At 42.2% G+C, this 23,660-nt stretch overlaps 1 protein-coding gene across 1 annotated transcript in view; it reads left to right on the top strand.

Moving 5' to 3' along the window:
* Nucleotides 1-23,660, top strand: part of LOC149451620 (dynein axonemal heavy chain 11-like) — a 590,344-nt gene that overhangs the window by 406,602 nt on the left and 160,082 nt on the right. Inside the window, exons 55-56 of the mRNA XM_089690376.1 lie at nt 5,049-5,253; nt 7,316-7,480. Coding sequence (XP_089546502.1) covers nt 5,049-5,253; nt 7,316-7,480 — 370 coding nt within the window. The remainder of the gene's footprint in view (nt 1-5,048; nt 5,254-7,315; nt 7,481-23,660) is intronic.

Here is a 23,660-nt window from a genome sequence, read left to right on the forward strand (position 1 = left end):
TGAAGAAGAAAAGAAGAATGAAAAGAAGAATGAAAAGAAGAAGAATGAAAAGAAGAATGAGAAGAAGAATGAAAAGAAGAATGAGAAGAATGAAAAGAAGAATGAAAAGAAGAAGTATTCCAGTACAGCAAAAAGTGTATCTGCAGAGAGCTCCGCTATTTCTGACAGTTCTCTGACAGTTCCTTCACATTTACAGCGGTTGAAACATTGTATCTATTTCCGAATAAAAACATCTGTATCCTAAATGGAAACAAATAGATACAATGTTTCAACCGCTGTACATGTGAAGGAACTGTCAGAGAACTGTCAGAAATAGCGGAGCTCTCTGCAGGGACACTTTTGCCGGCTGATCGGGAAAAATCCGATTCGTGCACCCGAAGTATGCTAATATTCGGATTCGCCGCAAATCGAATTTTTCCTGAAATTCGAAACGAATTCCACTTCGCCTGGTTCGATTCGCTCATCTCTACCTATAACTTCCACATGTCACCTACATACAGTAACTAGTATTCATAAAGGTGTCCTCAAGTAAAGCATAAACTGACATATCTTCCCAACATAAATATCCCTTTTGTTGTAATCATTGATAGAATAAAGCTAGTTTAGCAGTCTTCATGAGATGGATGATTTAAAAGTAAGAGAGGGACTGAGGTGGTTACCTTTCTTGGAAAAATACTGCACCAGGCTTCCACTAGGTACTGTCCACAAAACCACAGGATCAGAGCTCTGATTGTCTGATCATTCCAATTAGTACAGATCAGCATAAGATTGGGAAAAAGTTACAACTTTTGACAATTTTTTTTTTTACTTGTTCAGACATGTTATTGGGAACAGAGGAGAACATTACATTGTAAATGATAAGACACTGGCAATAATTGAGCATGGCACCCATGAAAGAAAACTTGGAGCACAGCCCAAATAATTCAAGTAGAAGGTTAAACAAGATTTCCACAAGAGTATGACCAAAGGGATTGGTTAGAACAATGTTGTTGCAGAGCATACGCATTTTACATAGCTGTAGATTCTTGGTACAATTAACCAAAGCTGTTAACTGGAGAAATCCCAGTTAAGAAAATAGGAACACTTAGATCCCTGGAATGATAGAGTGTGCAAGGGAAGCATACGGGGGGCTACATGGACTAACAGGGACTTTTGAAATGTTTTTATTGTCATCTGTGTTTTCCCGTCTCAGTAACTCCCACACTCCCCATTTTTTGTTTGGGTAATACAGAGACAAACATAAAATCTAAATCTCTCCAACATATCTATGTCTACAGTTAACATCCAGTACAAAAAATGTTTAATATTTTCCTTTGGTGACAGTAGATCATTGAGGAGCCTGCATGGTCATGGAGAACAAGAGTGGATGATGATTTATTTGTCCAGTCTTAAACTTTATCAGAAAGGAGCTAATGGGCAAAACATGAACTTGGCATTATGGATTTTCTATCCTTTCCCCATTCTACTCTAGTTTTTACTGTTATCTTTGTTCCTCAAGGCAAGATTTGCCTTAGGTACTGATGACAAGTGTTTGTGGGACAAATTAAGGGAAACTCTCCTGAAAGAGTAAAAAAAAAAAAATCTCAATCGAGGTTCTAAATGTTCTCAATATTTAAAGCTTAAAAAAGAAAAGTTTTAAGCTTTCAAAATGCTCCAGTGTATCTTATGAGTAATAAGTGTCTTGTCAATCTTCTCACCTTTAACCATCAGTATTAGCGAGGGTCTTCATTTCTGTAAATGTCTCTTTTTACCCTAATTATAGCGTCTGAGATTTCATCAAATCATAATATATACATGGTGTTTTTATTGCAAATAACTAGCATTTCATCTCTGATTAGGGTCACTTCATTATTCCCAATGTCTAATTAAGCTGATCAATTACAGTAATTTATTTTGAAAGCACAGTAGAGCTAGCCCAGCTAGTCATCATTCCAATTACCTGCTAATACAGGATGTGTGTGTGTGACAGGAGCTGGATTAGCCTCATGTTTTTTTTAAAACCTTGCAAAATGTTTGGCTTCCTTACACAAATGCCCTGTCAGCCACCCCCAGTTCATAACTGTAGCAGAGCCCTTAGCATGCTGAGTATTGATCGAGCGGAACGCGCTTGCACAGTTCAACACAACTTTGAAAGGTATGTTTAATTTCTCACTCTCTTGGGGGTATTTGATTCAAGGAGTGATTTTGTGGCGTGTTGTGACTCAGAAAATGACTACTACTTAGAGCAACATTGGTTGTGACTCTGAATTTCAATGACTGTTGACTTCAAAACAAATACTTTGCAGATAGAGGTGACAAAAAACTTGAAGAATCAACAGAGGACACAAATCCTATATCAGAATGTTGGGCAGTAGGTTTAAAAGGAATCTGTCTCCAGGAAAAGAGAAATGGTTCGACATTTAAATAAAATATCATTACTGTCAAGTTTGTCAGTATTCAGGTTTAGTTTAATGGTAAATTCATTTCCATTTTGAATAATTGTCATCAAATTCCAGGGTTGCCAACTCCATGCAGTTTCCTACATAGCTCCAGATATATACATAGAAGAATCCAAAAACCTCTTATTTTGCAAATGATGGTAGCCCTGGTTACATATAAGGCTAGATGGTAATGTTGCAGAACATTTTGAAACCATACAGTAATTTTACATTGGCTTATGATCAAACACAAATCACAGCAGGCATGCAATAGGTGAAGGCAATTTCTACATTGCTTCAAAATATTCTACAACATTATCATCTAGGGTTATAATGAACTAGGACATTTATATTAAAAGGCCAAACAGTCATATGCTGCAGGAAAACCAGAAAAATGGAGGCCACATCATACTGGTTGGGAGTACTGAAGTACTAAAATAGCCCCTTGTCTTCTTGGAGATGCGTTAATCTGTTTTATAAAGATGGAAGTCTTATCTTTCATGGTCACTTATGGCTTCTTACCTGGGACCTGACTGGTTTTCCTGTTCTGTTACTGCCATAGAGTTATGCTATAGAAGCCATTGTTTTCATACCTTGCACTGATAATGGCCTAAATGCTAGACATACCATATACAAGTTGGAAAAAATGCAGACTCGGACTATCATTGTTGTTTTTTAGGATTTTTTATGTAGGTGATGGCAGGTGATGCTCTATCAGGCAGTGCTGTACTTTAAAATAATCCAGAGGAAGACTTTTTTTTTCCTTTTGCCTCTCCCTTCCTTTGCCATAACCTGACTAGTTGTTCTGTCATGGTAGTAATTAAAAGTGATAACCTTGGGTACCTTGCTATTACCAATGCAATTGTTACAAATAAAGAAGTAAAAGTTATGATATGTAAATAGAATTCAAGTTTTTTGGCATATAGTGTACTGTACATGTTATAATATTATTAGCAACCTGTTATATGCTAAGATTGCCATCTTTTCCTGTTTTTCTGGGATGGTGCCTATTTTAAGTGGTCTGTCACTGGCAAATGTCTCCAGTGGTGTAGTCCTCCACACGTATTCTTCTTTTCTATATGTCAATTATGCAGCTGCCGGCTGACCCGTATAGCACAGAGCTGAGGAGGAATTTCTGAGCACCTCCCTCAACTCCGTGCTGAGGTCTAACAGGCGGACGGCATGGATAAAAGTCGACAGCTACATAATCCACATTTTGAAGGAAAAAAACATGGGCAGTTTTGGTGTTGGGATCGAGGACATTCACCAGCAGAAGCATTGCACTGCTAAGGTACAGTGAGTACAATTCAGGGAGGAGGGGGTAAATGTGTTTAGGAGTAATTACTCTGCACTTTAAACAGTCCTGACCCCTGCATTCTAATTTGGAGCAGATTAAGTTCAGATTTTATTTGACCACACCACTTTCAAACCCTTCCATAGTGCAGTTTAACCGCACTCACCATTCCTGTAGTACCCAAGGGTGCTACAGGCATCACGGAATCTGCACCAATCATGTAATGGGCTGGTTTCCTAAGCACTGTAGAGTCATATTGATTTTTGGTTATTTTTTAGGTGTGTCTACAAATTGGGGCATTATTCTAAGGGAGGGTCATTAGGTTGTCCCTGGATTTCATTTTGAAAATCTGGTAACCACATTACTGATTATGTTAACAGACACTGTATGCCAAAAAGGCTTACCAAAGTCTAGAGATTTATATCCTGGGTAGAGCCATCCTGTCTTAACCTCTTATGGCACCATCTTTTAGTGGCAAAACACTATAATAGTCTTTCCTCCAAAACCACAAAATTTCATGGTGGAGAAAAGAAATTTGGACTTTTAATGTGCCTTAGAGAGGACATATAACACACACTTAATAAAACATAACCAACTTTGTTGCATGGTGAAAATCTCATAAAAACCACAAAGAAAAATGTCAGTAGCCAAATCAAATTTAATGCAGTGAATGCATGATTAGAGTTTCAGGGTGGCGTTGTGGATCAACATGTTTCGCAATATTTTGACTTCTTCGAGATCCACGTCTATGTATAAACAGATTATATAGCTAAAGAATGTTTAGTAAAAGGGTATACTTCAAGAGGGGCATTAAAGTGAAACTTCCAAAAACAGTACATACACCAAAAGGGTAATGTATCCCTGGTGTCTGTTGTGCCCAGTGGTATTCTATGGTAATTCAGGTCCAAACACATCTGCTAATATCAGGGTTAAAATAAAAATAAATTGGTAGTATGGTCATCTCTCCTTCAATGAAACCTCATTTGTCCACACCGCACTGCATGGTATACAACAATGGTGACGCGACCCACTCTACCACCATGAAACTGTAACCATGCATCCACTCCACCAATTTTGATATGGTTAGTGACATTTTTCTTTGTGTTTTTTTTGAGATTTTAACTATGTAATGAAGTTGGTTATGTTTTATTAAGTGTGTGTTATACCATATGTCCTCTTTAAAGCACATTTAAAGTCTCAATAAAATGTCTTTAAAGTCTCAATAAAATGTTGTGGTTTTGGAGAAAGACTTTTGTAGTATCCTATCAGAGTCTGTCTATGGAGATCTTGAATAGGTTTATTAAAATTATCACATAAGAGTTGGTTTTGCTTGACAGGTATATCCGAATTGGGGATAAGGAGATCAAGTTTCACCCAAAATTTCGACTAATTCTTCATACTAAACTTGCCCATCCACACTACAAGCCTGAAATCCAAGCGCAGACCACACTAATCAATTTTACTGTCACACGGGATGGTTTGGAAGATCAGCTGCTAGCTGATGTGGTTAATTTGGAGAGACCCGACCTGGAGCATTTTAAGGTACCATCATCTGAAATTTACACCTTTTTCTATTATACTGTAGGTGTTTATGGCTTATTCTATATGCATGCTTTATATGCACAATTTTACTATACTAGTATACTTAACAAAACTTTTACAAAATATAAATATTTTTACCTATACAAATAGAATGTGTAAATGTGTAAAGTTGTTAATACTTCATTACAATATAGTATGTTAAAATATTTAGCCAATATCATAAAGGCGCTTTCTATAGCCTGGTCATATTTATGTGGCTTTTGACAATCTAATGACTGAAAATTGCTGTTCTGTAAAAACAATGGTGAGCACCTGCTCAAGGGGGTTGGACTATATCCTTCTCTAAAAGGATCATGTATTTAATCTTTATTGATCAGGCTGCTGATTTTATCTGGAGAACAACAGCTCAACATGTTAAATTTGAGCTTCTAGATCTGTACGCCTACATTATTTTCAGTAAATGGAAGTATGCCAGTAGTGTGGACCAGGGAAATGTTAACTCATTTCTGCTGCAGACTTTGACTGCCTGACTGGGTCTATATTTTTTTTACAGTTTTGGTAATACTCAGAGTTCTAATTACACTCTATATGTGTGGAGTAGCAAGAACTTTATGATAAAATGGTGCTGAGAAAACTAAAGGATCTTGTGTTTATTACCACTGCTAAATGTAACAGCTTTCTCCTGGTTGTTAGGGATCTAGCGTCCTAACAAAAAGGAACTTATCGCCGCCCAGCACTTTCAGCTGTCAGCCAGGATTTCCTGACTGAGAGGTGAATGTTAACAGCAGGGATTTAAAAAAAGAAAACAGTGAGGTCCGCCCCAAAATTCATACCAGGTTCTTTAGGTCTAGTATGGATTTAAAGGGAACCCACTGAAAAAAGAAACCAGCATAGGGCCCCAGCAAATTCCATATGAGACCCTTCTACTCTGGTATGGATTTTAAGAGGGGAAAAAGAACCAAGCATAAAAAGTGATGTTCCCCCGAAAATGCACACTGGGCCGTTATATGGGCATGCATCCTGGAAAGGGGGGAGATGAGAATGTGCACTCTCCTCCCTTTCCTGAGCCATACCAGGCCACATGCCCTCAACATGGATGGGGGGTAGCTTGCCAGGGGGATCCCCTGGTAAAGCACCTTGTTCCCATGCTGATGAGGAGGGTTTTTTTTTACATTAAACTCTATGACCAGTCTTTAAAATATGTGCATTAAGCCCTCGGCGACCAGTCTTCAACATGCATATATTAACCCTTTAGTGACCAGCCTCCAGTGCATGTGCTTTAAACTCTCAATTACCAGCCTTCAGTGTATAAGCAACAACCCTTTAGTGATCAGTCCCTATAGTATGTACATTAACTGTCAGTGATCAGTCTCAAGTATAGACGCATTAACTCCTCAATGACCAGTTTGTGTGAATGAAACCTGACTGGTTGAGAAACTTCTATATCTTTCTAGTAATACCTTAGCTGCAAGCTAAGAATAATTCACTGGAGGGGACTTCAGCACATTTTGCTTTTCACATACACAGGTATATCATGTACAACACAATGTCATATTTTTGTATCTTTTGACATTACTATTATACCATTGTCTCTGAAAGTAAAGATTTACTACATGTCTGTATGCGTAGAGCTATATGCAGTGTGCTTAGAGAACATATGCATTTTAAATATTTAAATAAATACTGAGATGAGTATGAGATCATTATGCTAAACTTATCATATATTTGTTAAGATATTTTACATCTCAAATGCCTACAATGAAGAAAAAAAAACTCACTTTATTGTATGAAAAAAATATGAAAATGAACCAAAAAAAAGCATTTCCTAAATTTTCTTTTTCATGTAAATGGAGAAAATTACAAAATAAAATGGTCACTAAAAAGTACCTGATAGCGGCCTAAATTATACTCCCTTTTCTCTATGGATGTTAGCCCTGACCTTAAGCACTTTAGAACTGTTATAAAATGTTGAATAATAAGGAAGATTAAAAGGTAGCAAAGTGTATTCCCATTGTTAGCGCGGTTCGAATTATAGGTCTAAAACTTGCCATTTTCTTTTCAGTCTGAGCTCACAAAGCAACAGAATTATTTCAAAATTGAGTTGAAAATGCTTGAGGATGAATTACTGACACGCCTATCGGCAGCAGAAAGTAATTTCCTGGGGGACACACTCCTGGTGGAAAAACTGGAAACGACCAAACACACAGCAGCTGAAATAGAAATGAAGGTAAGTACAGCATTGTGATGAACTGTTGTCTGTTTGGCAATATACAGCAGGATGTTAGAGATCAAAAACAATCTAACATGATAGAATGAGTATATTTTGTCAGTGGGCTTTTGTCTAAGATTTTGGAAATTTTTCTGTCTTTTGCAGTGTCAGTCTGATTACATCATAGGTATATTGCATTTTAATACGTAGAGGTTGCACAGTGCTACTTGGTTTGTTATGTATGCGGAAGAGAATGTCAATGTCACTTCTTTTTGTTATTTGTGTGTATAAAGTTATCTAAGGTGCAGCTCCAGGCAATAAGTAAACTTAAAGTGTATGTTACCCCAAATATTTATTTTTTTTCTATGTGTGTGTTCATATATGTATGTATTGTGGTCTGTTTGCATCCTTTGGCTGGCCATTCAGAGGTACAAGACACTGTGCAGACACACAGCATGCTTGTATTGGGTAGTTTGTTCAGCCACCATGTCCCTGACCAATCACTGCCTGTCTCTGGCACACATCCCTTTCCAATCACAGTCTGCCTCTTGAACACACCCCCTGCCCAAGCACAGCCTACATCTTGCCTGAGGATGAATAGACTATGGAATACAGGAACACTGTGGGGGTTACTTACTAAAACAGGAGAGTGCAAAATCTGGGGCAGCTCTGCATACAAACCAATCAGCTTCCAGGTTTTATTACTAAAGTTTAACCTCCCTGGCAGGATTCCCAAGTGTAGCTCGGGGTTACTTATCAGTGCCAACAGTCGGATTACCCTGCAGCGTTGCTCTGGGATTCCCTCGATCACTTACCTTGTCCTGCGCTCCCATGATATGTCCCCTGCAGCGTCCCCGGGCATCTCTTCCGGCCGATGCCGGCATCCATCTTCCAGGTTCCGGTCCCTGCGAGCATCGGGACATACGGGGGCCGGAACTGGCGGGAAATGTTTACATTTTAAATAGTGACATTCACTAATATTCTAAAATCACATAGTAAAACATTACTGTTTCAAAGCATTTCACATACATTTTGTCCCTACTGCTTTGTCCTGTGCACTGCCTGCATTTTTACTGTTCATTCTGCCTGGAAAGGGAGAAATGTCCATGGCATCCAAAAAGCGTCCCTTTAGGTCAAAAGCGGTTTTAGACCAGCTAGAATACAGCGATAGTAAATCAGAAGCACAGAATTGAGTGATAATGATTTGTAGGGAAATTTGTCATCAGACACAGAAAACGATTTTGCGACTTTGCTTAGTGATGTGCGAACTTGGAGCTCTATTTCAAATTTCTGTGTTTGGTTTGATTTACATTATTGAATTAAATGTATTATTATATTATTATTTTTTATGATTATTTATTATATTATAATTTATGATTTTGTGTTTGGGTTTGAAATTTTATCATACCCGGGATGTTTACTAGACTCTTGTTCGGACAGATTTCAGTGAGTAATTCCTAAAAATTACAGGTCTACAATAAAAAAACAACATATTTCCATGCAAAAAAATGTACCGCTATCAGCACAGAAATATGGATATAATGACACCACTAGGGAGGTTAATTAAACATCCTGAAGTTAGAAGCTGATTGGCTACCATGCACAGCTGCACCAGATTATGAGTACATTAGTTTTAGTACATCTACTTCTGTGTGTCTTCTGTGTGTCTTCTGTGTGTCTTCTGTGTGTCTTCTGTGTGTCCTGTAACCCCTCTTCACTATCAAGTGGTAGAGATGCATGGTCACATGACAGAAGTTTTTAACCTTGTAAAAATGTAAGAAGGTAAGACAGTTATGATACCTGCACAGTTATACTAGCATTAAAAATGTGTCTATAACATTGTATGTTCACAATTACTTTAGTCAATGAACTGCAATTCAGAGGGAATTACAGGTGTAAATGGACAAAGTGACAGGAAACACCCCCACCACCATTCACTGATTCTCATCTTCTTCATGTTCCCCCACCACTCAATTTCTCCTCCAAAGATGAAAGTTATAACCTTGTGTAAGCTCCATGCTGGATAGTGGGGGGTTTATTTAGATACACAGAAACGTGACTGCAGAAAAAGACCAAGTGGGCTATCAAAATTGCCCTTTGTTGTTTTATTTTGTTTAACCTTTTTGTCTGAGTATTTTTCCAGTTCTTTTTGTGAGGTCACATGCCGAAGACCTGGCCTACAATTACTATTTCAATCCATCACAAAGGAGTCCACTAGGGTTACGATCAGAGCTATGTGCAGGCTACTTGAGTTCCCCAACACCAAACTCATCAAACCAAGTCTTTATGGAGCTGGCTTTGTGCACATTGTCAGGCTGGAACTGAAAGGGGCCTTCCCCAAACTTTTGCCACAAAGATGAAGTACACAATTGTCTAAAATGGCTTTGTATGTTTATGTATGTCAATAGAGCAGGCATGTCCAAAGTCCGGCCCGCGGGCCATTTACGGCCCGAGGGTCGGTTTAATACGGCCCTCCATGTCAGTGTGTCAGTGTGTCTTATGGAGCGAATATGGAGCGGCCGGTCCGGTATTTCCACCGCGGCCGTGTCAGAATACCGGGCCGGCCGCTCAGCTCTGCAGCGGGACCTTACCTGTTCCTCTATCCAGCGGCGCGCTGTCTTCCCGGCTTCTGTAGTGTGGGCGCTGGGCATGACAGCCGGGTGCCAAGTGCGCATGCGCAAGAAGCGGTGCTTTTTGTGAATGGTAAGGCGGTACCTGGGACACATGACAGATCCCAGAAGCCGCCGGACCAATCACAAGGCGCAAGTGCTTCTCGCTCATGCGCACTGGGCACCCGGCTGTCATGCCGAGCGCCATTACAGAAGCCGGGAAGACATCGCGCGGCTGGATCGAGGAACAGGTAAGATCAAAGAACAACTGCGGAAGTAAGAGCGGGTACCTGTCAAATTCAGGTACCCGCTCCCCACCTCCCCAAAGGTCAGCAGTCATCTGTACTGTCCGCAGTCTCTGGTCATCCCTGTGCTGTCCGCAGTCTCTGGTCATCCCTGTGCTGTCCGCAGTCTCTGGTCATCCCTGTGCTGTCCGCAGTCTCTGGTCATCCCTGTGCTGTCCGCAGTCTCTGGTCATCCCTGTGCTGTCCGCAGTCTCTGGTCATCCCTGTGCTGTCCGCAGTCTCTGGTCATCCCTGTGCTGTCCGCAGTCTCTGGTCAATCTCCTGTACTGTGTCTGCAGTCCATTAATTCAGAATTTTTTTTTTCCTGTTTTCTGCCTCTAAAACCTAGGTGCGTCTTATGGTCAGGTGCGTCTTATACGGCGAAAAATACGGTAACTTGGCATAAAATAATTTATTTGCATTTAATTGTAATGGTTCAAAGAATGTTTGGAAAAATGTTCGGCCCTCCACCATGTTCACTTCATCCAATCTGGCCCTCTTTGAAAAAAGTTTGGACACCCCTGCAATAGAGATTGCATTACTATGTGCTTAATTTTATGTCCTTGGTTTCGGATTTGGATGTCCACAAAAATCACATAGCTGCAATTGTCAGGTATCCACAAACTTTTGGCCATATAATATATATTTAAATAGAACTACATTGTAGCATATATCCAGATCTGTATGGATACCAGCCTCCTATAATCCTCTGCGCAGCAGCAGGTTTTGAGATGGAAGGATAGCACTCTGAGCTTGCCAGAGCTCTATTGCTTTATACAAACATGCATACAGAAGGGAACAACAAAGGGATGACTTCATCAGTGCACTGCTGCTCCTTCATTGTGCCGTCACAGGCTGGGACCAGAAAACCTTTAAGCTCCGTTAACATGATTCTGCCCGCGATTTCAAAACACGCTGTTAAAATGTCAAATCAGTGTGTTCAGGTGCCATTCATTTCAATGGCACCTAACGTCTCGGGGTGATTTTTGCATGACAAAATGCACTGCAATCAAGCAAAACCAAAATTTTGGAACTTCTTTTGGGCAACATGCATCGCCCAATTTTTTTGCGGAATTGCAGCACAATTTGTCACGTGAAAATTGCGGCAGAATCGCCTTGCTTTTACAACTGTCATTGAGAAGAATGGCACCTGAACACACTGATGTGCAATTTGACATTTTAACAGTGCCGATCACTTACATGTGATTACTGCATGAGAGATTACTTGCAAGTGAGCCAGATTAGCTGTAGGGGCCAGCAACTTCCCATTGCTTTCAGTGGGACTGCCTCTCACAGCTATCTGTGGGAAATCGCATGTAATCAGACTTCAGGTGCATTGGCAAGTGTGAATGCACCCTTATGGACCAGAGCAATATTTGCATTTCTGCTAAAGGCCTGTTTATTCAGCAATAATTTTCTCATTACATAAGATAACAGAGGGAAACATATATTTTTAGGACTAACAAAGCTTTATTTTGGTGATATTGGTTTGCAAAAATTTTATTTTCTATTAAGTCTATGGACAATACTACTGTAGTTGAAAAGTCTTTTATTCTCTAATTTGTCCCATTCTAATTACACTAAATTTATTTTTCTGGTATCACAAAGATAATTACATATGATATAAAGGGGTTTTCCCCAAATTCTACACTAAAGAGCAAAACAAATAAAAATGAAAAAGTTAAAACCTTAAAGTGACACTTAATATCCATATTCTCTAAAAATAATTAATACACATCCACTACTTAAAGTGTATGTTCATCTTCCCACCCCCTCTTTCTATGTTTAACCCTGTCTTACCTTGTGGCGGGTTCTGCACTGTTTACATATTCACCCACCCAGAGCATCCAGCATAAATTAGCATTGATTAGAATTTACTATAGGCAAAACTTCTTTTTCATTTTGGATAGAGTAAGGGAGGGTTATAACCCCTGTCAGATTTTTTTTTGCACTATCTGTGTCCCATTGCAGATATTTACCTTCACTTCTTGTCCTGTAGCCAAAAAGGAAAAAAAATTTAAGGGAATTCCTCAGGGACCCCCTGGTCACCAGAACTAGTGTCCCTCTTAGAAGATTTCCCCTCTATTATTTTTCTGGGGACAACTCAAAATTTGGTATTTTCTTTTATTTTCATTTTCTATGATAATGGTAAACAGAACAAATAGAGAGGGTGAATCTTCTTAACCGGAGCACAAACCGCAATAAAAACTGACAGTATTCTAATCCCTCTGCACTCTATCCAAAACTAAAGCAAAAGTTTTGCCTTTAGTATACTTTAAGGTTGCTTTAACTGACATGCAGATGGAAACTTATCCCTTTGACCCACAGGTTAAAGAAGCAGAGTAAATTCAAAGTAACAATAAAAAGTATCAGATGGTAATTTTTATCTACTGTATGAACACATATTTACAACTGTGGCAATAACCAGCTGCTGTATTTACACAGCAAGTCCCGGCTGTTAATTTGGCAGCTGGAAATTGCTGACAAAAGCAGCAGGGGAGCAGCAAATAGGGAGACAGAAGGTACTCCTTCAGTACAAAAGTATACTTCAGTGACATTTTTTCTGTTCCATCCTCTGGAACTCACTACCCAAATCCATCAGACTGTCACCTACCCTCCTCACCTTTAGGCGCACCCTGAAGACCCATCTCTTCAGGGAAGCCTACCCCGCCCTCACCTAACAGCCGATCTCCTCCCCTCCTCCTACTACTCCATCCCCCACAGCCACTTCCTCCTGTACCACTATCCCCTCCCTCCTAGATTGTAAGCTCGAAAGAGCAGGGCCCTTGACCCCCTCGTGTTTTTTGTTTTGTTACTGTATTGTCTCATGTTCTATCCCCCACTATAATGTACAGCGCTGAGCAAACCTTTTAGCTCTATATAAAGACAGTATAATAATAATATTTTTATTAAGAGAATTTTGTTTTAAGAATATAACAAGCTCAAAATATGCCCTCGCAGGGGCAGAGCACAACAATAACACATAAACAGAGACATCCTGCTGACTTGTATTAGTCAAATAATGAAATGTCCAATGACATCAAGAAGGGACGGTAAAAAGCCGAACCAATCAGCAGCAGTAATCCAACATAATATTGGGGAAAAAAAAGAGAAAAGAAAAAAGGTTAGAAGAAAAAAAAAAGAAAATAAAACAAAAGGGAATCAGAAAGAAAACATGAAAGAAGGGAAACTAGAAGGATCACGGATCCGGGGCTAGCATAGGCAGTGACTATAGGAGGCCATAACTAGTAGGAGGCAGGGATGGCAAGGAATAACGTATCCAAGGTTCCCAAACCTTAAGGAATCTCGGATGAGAATCATGAAGAATGCTAGACATCTGTTCATTGAACAGCATAGCATTCATCCGGGTCTTCACCCCCTGGAAGACAACCAAAGGGGTTCTCCAAGCTTGAACTATAGCACGTTTGGCCGAAATAAAAAGATAGGATGCCAATTTCTGCTGAGACCTAGACAGACCCAAAATTGGGCAATGCAGGAGGGCCACCTTTGCATCCCTATGGACAGTAATATGAAATGGCGTTTGTAGCAAACCAAAAACCCTGGACCAGAAGCCTATCAATCGTGGGCCCGACCACCAAATGTGCAGGAAGTCCCCGCTTAGACCACAGTTCCGGAAACACCTCTCTCCGCCAGTCGGATTAAAGTGAGCAGTCCGAGCCGGGACCCAGTACCACTGCAGGAGAACTTTATAGGCTGCCTCAAGAGTGACTGTATTGAATGAACATTTCGCCACCATCCCCCAGGCCCTACGCCACTCCTCCGCCGCAATCGAGACACCCAGATCTCACTCCCAATGAGATACATAAGACACGGGTGATGAGGAGGACCTACTGTTAGGAGAGGCATAAATTACAGAAATGAGACCAGGGACCCTGGGGAATGCTGACAGACATGTGCAAAGGGCGTTTTGCGGTAAGGATATGTCGAGGTACGATGGAGGGATAAAACCCAGTGGCGCAACTGCAAATACCAATAATATTCCTGTGGCGGGACCCCCCTTGCCTCTTGAAGAGATTCCCATGATGGAAACGTACGAACACTCATGAAATCATGTACAATGACAAAGCCATGGGAGGTCCACCAAGAGAAAGAAGATGCTCTAGGCCTGGTGGAAATAGAGGATTATGTGTAATCTGCAAAAGAGGTAAATACGATGATATCAAATTACCCGAATATTTAACAGAATCCCAGGTTCGTAAACTGTGAAGCATGATAGGGCTCAAATCCGGAGGATGCATCTTAGGCGGGAGCCAAAGCAATGCAGTTAAAGAAAGTGGAGCACAGTTGGGTAATTCCAGGAGTACCCATAACGGGATATCTGTCTTGGCATGAAACATAGACAGCTGGGAAATCTGAGCCGCCAAGCAGTATCTAGAAATATGTGGAACTCCCAAACCTCCCTGTAATCTATGAGTATACAGAGTGGCTCTAGGCACTCTGGGACGTTTATGAGCCCAAATGAAACGGAGAATCCGGCTTTGAAGTACACGAAGAAAAGACGCAGGGACCTGAATAGGGAGAGTGCGGAAAAAGTACAAAATCTTCGACAAGATAGTCATCTTGACAGTATTTATCCGGCCAATCCAAGATAAAGAAGGAAATTGCCAAGAATGAAGCAGGGAAGTAACAGAGCGCAGTAAGGGGTAATAATTCGTCGAAAATAAAGCAGAGTAGGAGAAAGTAAGTGTAACGCCAAGATAAGCCAGAGAATGGGATGCCCAATGGTAGGGAAATTGTGTCTGCAACCGTTCAACCAGGTCAGCAGGGAGCGTAATATTCAATGTCGTGGTTTTAGACAAATTGATGTGAAGGCCAGATATAGTCGAAGAATGGTCAAATATGACCCGGAGATTTGGGAGAGTGATGAGAGGATTGGTTAAAACCAAACGAGCATCATCCGCATAAAAGTTGGCCTTATATTGAGTGCTGGCATAGGGGACACCAAAAATATCCGGGTGATTTTGAATGGCTGCAGCTAAAGGTTCAAGGGCGAGAACAAAAAGAGCAGGTGATAATGGGCATCCCTGTCAGGTCTCCGGGTATGACCAGAGGTGTGTGGACTGACACAGGGAAACGCAGGCTTCAGGTATCGAGTAAACAAGACAATTTATTAAAGACTAAACAACACAAACGCAGTGCAAGGTAAACAACACAGTGCAAACAACCCAACCTCCAACAGATAACCATATATACAAATCAAATGTAGTCGGGCATGCCGAGTCGGTAGCAAACGGGCAAACAGGGTACCAGGAGCAAGTGGAAGAGTGGTCAGGAATAGCCGAGGTCAGGACAGGCGGAGTTCGTTCAGAGTCAGGATCAAAGCAGAATCAGGATCAGGCAGGAAGCAGACAGGATGCAGGTACAGGGGCTCATGGGAAACATACACCAAGGCCCTGACTGCAGGCCTGGCCACTCCTTAAATACACCTCCTGCAATCAGCCTCAGGTGATGACTTGATTGCAGGAGTGAGCTTCTGGCTGCTGAGAGCACCCACTGGCCAGCCCTGGTACTGCAGCCCACACGGCAGGTGAATCCCACCACCAGTGGTGAGTCCATTCCTGACAGTACCCCCCCCCTCAAGGAGCGACCTCAGGACGCTCCAAACAGTCTTTAGTGGGCAAAATGTTCCACCACCCGGGTCAGGTAAATGGCTGGATATTAGGGGCTGGCACATCAGGCTGGGCAGCGGACAGAGGCACATCAGGCTGGGCAGCGGACAGAGGCACATCAGGCTGGGCAGCGGAGAGAGGCACATCAGGCTGGGCAGCGGACAGAGGCACATCAGGCTGGGCAGCAGGCAGAGGCACATCAGGCTGGGCAGCAGGCAGAGGCACATCAGGCTGGGCAGCGGGCACCGGGCCATCAGGCAAGACAGCGGGCTCCGAGTCATCTGGCACTACAGCGGGCACTGAGTCATCTGGCACGACAGCGGGCATCAGGTCATCAAGCTCGACAGCAGGCACCGAGTCATCTGGCAGGACAATGGGCACCGAGTCATCTGGCACGACAGCGGGCACCGAGTCATCTGGCACGACAGCGGGCACTGAGTCACCAAGCTCGACAGCGGGCACCGAGTCATCTGGCACGACAGCGGGCACCGAGTCATCAAGCTGGATAGGATCATCAGGCTGGGTAGGATCATCAGGCTGGATCGGGTCATCAGGCTGGGTAGGATCATCAGGCTGGGTAGGATCATCAGGCTGGATCGGGTCATCAGGCTGGATCACGAACACCGGGTCATCAGGCCGGATCGGGTCATCAGGCCGGATCGGGTCATCAGGCTGGGTAGCGTACACTGGGTCATCAGGCATCAGGGCATCAGGCTGAACAACGGAAGGTGGGTTCACAGATGGCAGGCTGACCAGTTTGGATACTGGTAGGATGGTACTGGTTGGAAAGAATTTTTGCTTCTTCTTGGGTTTAGTTACTGGGGCACTGCAAGTAAATGCAGGTCTGTAAATGGAGGGAGTAGCTGGAGACAGAGAAGAGCTGGAGGATGGAACAGAGGAGGGAATAGTTGCTACAGCTGCCTTTTTTACAGGGTTAAAGGCAGCATAGGTGCAGCGAGTGGGAACAAGGTACTGACATGTGGTAGATAACAGGGTATATTGGGCTGTAACTGGGGGTGCTGTTGGGAATGTAGGAGTAGAGCTTTGAGCAGAGGAATGATTAGAAGCAGGACTGGTTTGTTGCAAGCTGCCTGAGGCTGGGTGTAACAAGTCTGACCAGGACTGTAGTATTGGTTGAACAAAACTCAGCTTACACCTAGCCTGTCTGACCAAAGACTGCACTGCGTTTATACAGTCCACTAGCACATGTGGTGAACATGCTGAATAATGCTCTCAGAAGCAATCCAGATCATCCTCCAACAATCATACCAGTGATTCTATTTGATCCGTACTGAATGGTGGAAGAAAGTCATTCCTGCTTTCAGGGGTATTAGATGAAGCCAACTCAACACAAGCCTGAATCAATGGTTGCACCTCAGAGAACTCCGTGCCCTGATCTACTAGGGAATGAGCGACCCATATGCACTCTAGCAGCTGATCCCTGGCATACTCCTGCAGAGTCTGATAGGCATATTCTCTGTCATCTAAGACTAGCAGACACAAGTATATAACCTCCTCCGCATGCATCCTTCACAACAACAAGCCAAGATGGCTTCCCTGTGCAGCCACTTCTGGTCAGGAATGGCCTTGGTGTAATGTCAGGGCTCCGGGTATGACCAGAGGTGTGTGGACTGACACAGGGAAATGCAGGCTTCAGGTATAGAGTAAACAAGACAATTTATTAAAGACTAAACAACACAAACGCAGTGCAAGGTAAACATAACACAGTGCAAACAACCCAACCTCCAACAGATAACCATATATACAAATCAAACGTAGTCGGGCAGGCCGGGTCGGTAGCAAACGGGCAAACAGGGTACCAGGAGCGAGCGGATGAGTGGTCAGGAATAGCCGAGGTCAGGACAGGCAGAGTTCATTCAGAGTCAGGATCAAAGCAGAATCAGGATCAGGCAGGAAACAGACAGGATGCAGGTACAGGGGCTCATGGGAAACATACACCAAGGCCCTGACTGCAGGCCTGGCCACTCCTTAAATACACCTCCTGCAATCAGACTCAGGTGATGACTTGATTGCAGGAGTGAGCTTCTGGCTGCTGAGAGCACCCGCTGGCCAGCCCTGGTACTGCAGCCCACACGGCAGGTGAGTCCCACCACCAGTGGTGAGTACATTCCTGACAGTCCCTGTCTCGTGCCCCTGAAAATAGGAAAAGATGAGGAAAAGAAACTTGCATATTTAACAGAGGCCGAGGGGGACGAGTATAAAGCTGAGATCCAAGCCAGAAATGCGTCACTAAACCCCCATCTAGACAGCGTATATGTCAAGTACTCCTAAGAAAGCGAATCGAACGCTTTATAAATGTCCAGGGATTAAAGGAACCCCAGTATCCTGCGGTGATGCAAAATATGAATGAATGAATGGATGACTTTAGGGATGTTATCAGCAGCTTGTCGTCCCGGAACGAAGCCAACCTGATCTCGATGAATAAGTGAGAGTAAATACTTATTAATTCGAGTGCTCAGAACCTTTCCCAGAATCTTCAAGTCCACATTTAACAAGAAAGATTGGTCTAAAAGCTTGCGGTTCAAAGGCATCTTCAAATTTCTTAGGGATCATAGTAATATGCCCCTGAAGAGACTCCAAAGAAAGCCGGGAACCCTGCTTCAAAGCATTGAAAAAGGCCGTCAAGTGAGGAACCAGAACGGTGGCAAATTTTTTATAGTAGAGCCCAGAAAACTCATCTGGGCCTGGAGCCTTGGAGGCCTTCAAAGATTTTATGGCTTGCTAAAGTTCAGATTTAGAGATATCTGCATTCAGGGCATCACGGGCTGCAATGGATAAAGAGGGCAGATGCAGCTCAGCAAAAAAACTATCAGCGTGTTCAACGACAAAAGTGTTTGGTTTTTGGTAAAGAGAGGACAAAAAATCCGCAAATCTTGAGTAATCTTCACAGGGTCCAAGGTAAGGCCACTGCCCCTCATTCGGAGTTGAACAGGTTTATGCATGCGACCTAGCGAAATAAGCTTTTTGGCCAACATTGGCCCCGGTTTATTGGCGCATGTATAAAACCTATGTCCTGCCCAGCGCAAAGCCTCTCAGCTCGTGTAGTGGAAAGAAGATCAAGTTCAGCAGCCACCACATCTCGAGCTTTCCTATTGGCTGTAGTCGGGCAGGCTTTCCAAGTAGTGTCTACCACAGCCAATTTCGAGGTCAATTCCAACGTCCTTTTCTCTCTGGCCCGTTTCCTGGACGATCAGTGACATTTTTTGTGTACATATCACAGCTAAGGTACGCGATTGGTCCAGATGTTTGCTTGGAGCCTAACTTTGAATGTAATGGGGGAATAAGCTAAGTCTTATGCACAGATCTTCACTGCACTGGTTATCTTTTAAAGCAAAGCTAAAGGAATAAATATTCTCCTTTCCAGCAGTCCCTTGCTGGCATCTTCTCTTGTGTGCACGTGTTCTGCCATCTTCATTGGTTGGCGGGAGAGACGTAACTCCTGCGCATGTGCAGGAGCTTCTCATTCCAGTGCACAGTGGTTGGTCTGGCCACTATAAGATGAGCTGCACATGCACAGCTTAGTTTAGAGTCTGGGGATTGCTGTGAGTAGGCAGGTAGGTGTAGCTTTTTGCAGAAGAGACATTGCATATCTTTTCTTTAATAGAAAGCTTGCCTGCTCACAGTATGTAACAGCAGAATTTTAGTTACACTTAAACAGACGGGGCGTACTACATATATTTTACTCAGAGCAATAAATCAGAGGTGCCTTGATAAGGCAGTGTGGTTTGTACATATTTTTGCAAATGTATGCAACAAAAAGTAGTTAAAACAGATTAATAAGGTTTTCTCACTGGCTAGCTTGAAAGTGTGTTGAGGATCCCCCATTTGTATTGTTTCTAACCTGTGAACATATTGGTCTGCATTTATTCAAGCTCAGATATATACCACATAGAAAATAACTAACAGCATTGATATGGAAGTCAACTAAGCTACCTGAATGCAAGAATACATATTAAAGCCAGTCAGCAGTTGGCCTTAATCTCTGCAGAGCATCTTTCTCTTGAAGACTGATGTAGAAAAGAGCTAAGTTGAAAGGATGTCATCATAGGCCAGACTCTCAGCTGAGAGTCACACCAACTGTTTTTGTCAAAAGAGGTAGCTATAAATTTAAATTAGATATTTTCTGCAGTTCAAGCTGCTTTTTGAATACCATATTTGAACACTGGTATATTTTATTTAAAAGGTAACAGATTTTTTGATCAAACACACAATGATTCTGCCTCTACGCAGTATTTTCCATTGTGACTATTTTGCTTTCAAAAGTAATTTGAGTTTTAACACTGAATCTGTCAGGTGACACTGACTTCAGTATCTGCTATGTCTACCCAGTCTTATGACGAAAGTATGTGTAGATTTTTTTTTTTCATTTATGATGACACATATCCAGCATCGTAACATCAAATTAGTGTTATTTTTGGACCTCGAATAGGACTAATTTTGATGCATGAGCCTAATTATATTCTCGGGTTAATTAGAACAATCTTTCCCACAAGGAAAAAGTAACATGTAACTGGAAAGAAATGTATTATCAAAAATTAAGAGGCATAGAAAGACGCACAATCATCCCTGATTAAAATCATACATCGGGGGACCCTGAGTTATGATGTTAAATCACCACAAACCTTGTTGACAATTTCAGCTTACAATAATTATGTTGATTTAACCTACAAATATGTTTTGTATCCTTACAACTGTTGATAAGTTTCTTCTTGTACTTACCTGCAGTATAAGTTTTTCTTCTAAGCTAGAGAGATACATTCCCTAGAACTGTTACCTACACTCTAGGACAGTTATAGGTCTGAAATAGCAATTTTGTAATATTTTGGTGAGCTACTATAAAATGATGAAGAGAAACTTGTAGTGAAAGATTATGCAAAGAGAGATGTAGCGCTAATACTAATAACAAAATATGAAACACACGATTATAAATCACCCAATATAAGGTTGCTTAATATAAAAACAACATTCCATACATATATAAAATGATAAGTGAAAAGAACATGCAAAGTGAAGAAACCTCTCAGGCACTGCCTTTATAAAGAGGTCAAATGATGAAGTGAATACCCATACACAATGAAATCATACACATCCAATAAGTGTTAACAACACTCACACAACCGTGTATGTGATATGATCCTCCTGGGTCATAAATGTGATAAAGAAAGTCCAAATGGGACCATATTTCTGATGTGCTCCAAATGATCCTAAATTGGATCAGAAAAGTGAAGAGTCCAAAAAGGACTAGACAATTAATGGTGTTCAGGTGATGACTGACCCCAAAATGCACTTACTGTAATGCATAAATGATTCCCCCACTCTTAACAAAAAATCCTTCCAAACAATATATAACTCACCTAAAATAACATGCGTGATAGTGCTATATCAAGGTCCAAATGAAAAAGAGAATAGGTGGTGAAGGGATTTTCAATCTTAGTGGTTCTACATTATCAAAAGAGGAGCTTATGGTTTTAGACAAGGGTCTCAAGTTTGCACCGCCAAAACCAGCGAACAAATTTGATATTTTTGTTGATACCCAAAAATTCATTAGGGAAATTAATATTAAAAAACATTTTTAGGATTGCCAGGAGCCAAAAATGTCATCAGCAGTGCTCCAAGTAGCAGGATCATGCATACATCTTTACAGAATAAATCTATATTCAACCCACAAGTTAACAATAATAGCCAGGTTGAGGCTTTTAAGAAAATGGTAAACCAAGATTTGAGTCTTTTTAACCACTTGCCTATCAGGCACTTATACCCCCTTCCTTACCAGGCCAATTTTCAGCTTTCAGCGCTGCCGCACTTTGATTGACAATTGCGCGGTCATGCAACATTGTACCCATATGAAATTTGGATCATTTTTTTCTCACAAATAGAGCTTTCTTTTGGTGGTATTTAATCGCCACTGGGCGCTTTACTTTTTGCGCTATAAATAAAAATAGTGCAAAAAATTTGAAAAAAAAAAGTTTCTTTGTTTCTATTATAAAATTTTTCAAACAGGTATTTTTTCTGCTTCACTGATGTGCGTTGATGAGGCAGCACTGTTGGGCACTGATAGGCGGCACTGATGGGCACTGATAGGCAGCACTAAAGGGCAGTGATAGGCAGTACTAATGAGGTGGCACGGATAGGCGGCACTGATAGACAGCACTAATGAGGTGTCACGGATAGGCGGCACTAATATCCAGCACTGATAGGCGGCACTGATAGGTGACACTGATGATGGGTACTGATAGACGGCACTGACTGGCATCACTGCTGGGCACTGACTGGCGGCACTGACTGGCACAACCCCTGGGCACTGACTGGTGGCACTGACTGGCAGCACTGCTGGGCTGCACTGGTGGGTGGCACTGGTGGGCAGCACTGGTGGGTGGGCACAGGTGGGTGACACTGGTGGGCACAGGTGGGTGGGCACAGGTGGGTGGCACTGCTGGGCACAGGTAGGTGGCACTTCTGGGCACAGGTGTGTGACACTGCAGAGTGGCACAGGTGGGTGCACTGCTGGGCACAGGTGGGTGATCTGCCGGGCACAGGTGGGCGGAGCTAGTGGGCGCACTGCTGGGCACAGGTGGGCGGAACTTGCGGGTGGCACTGCTGGGCACCAATCATCAGGGCACTGATCATCAGTGCCCTGATGATCGGTGCCGATCCCCGCTCTGACAACTGCCGGTTCTCGGCAGTACTTTCCTCACGATCTGACAGCGTGAGGAAAGTGCAGCCGAGAACCGGCACTTGCATTTCCCTCTGATCAGCGTGTCATTGGACACCGCTGATCACGTGGTAAAAGGCCGCTGTGATTGGCCTTTTACCACATCACGTGATCAGCTGTGTCCGTAGGACAGCCTACGGACACAGTCCATAGCTGTGTCCGTAGGCGCGCAGGAGAGCGCGTTCTGGGAGGACGTCATATGACGTCCACTCAGAACTGGCCGGCCGCAGTGCAGCCGTCATTCGGCTATCTGCGGTCGGCAACTAGTTAAAATACCCAGGACATATAAAAATACAGGACTGGAGATGGACATTAAACAACTCATTAAGAGGGAAGGTATTGTTATAAGACCAGTGGACAAAGGAGGGGGAATAGTTGTCTTGTCAAAAGAGTACTACTCAAGAGAACTAGAAACACAGTTGGCCGATAGGAATACCTATCAAATATTACCTAAGTATCCCACGTTTAAATACAAGAAGGAATTGGAGAGGCTAATTAAGAAAAGGGTAGAAAAAAACTTTTAAATAAAAAAGAATCTAGATACCTAATACCGGACCAAATTTAGGATCATTTGGAGCACATCAGAAATATGGTCCCATTTGGACTTTCTTTATCACATTTATGACCCAGGAGGATCATATCGCAGACATGGTTGTGTGAGTGTTGTTAACACTTATTGGATGTGTATGATTTCATTGTGTATGGGTATCCACTTCATCATTTGACCTCTTTATAAAGGCAGTGCCAGAGAGGTTTCTTCACTTTGCATGTTCTTTTCACTTATCATTTTATATATGTATGGAATGTTGTTTTTATATTAAGCAATCTTATATTGGGTGATTTATAATTGTGTGTTTCATATTTTGTTATTAGTATTAGCGCTACATCTCTCTTTGCATAATTTATTACAGATCATTGGGTATATGATTAGATGTTGGCAGC

This window comes from Staurois parvus, unplaced genomic scaffold, assembly GCF_062004578.1.
Source record: "Staurois parvus isolate SC_StPar_1 unplaced genomic scaffold, SC_StPar_1.0 ptg000530l, whole genome shotgun sequence".
In the NCBI taxonomy this organism is placed as follows: Eukaryota; Metazoa; Chordata; class Amphibia; order Anura; family Ranidae; genus Staurois; species Staurois parvus.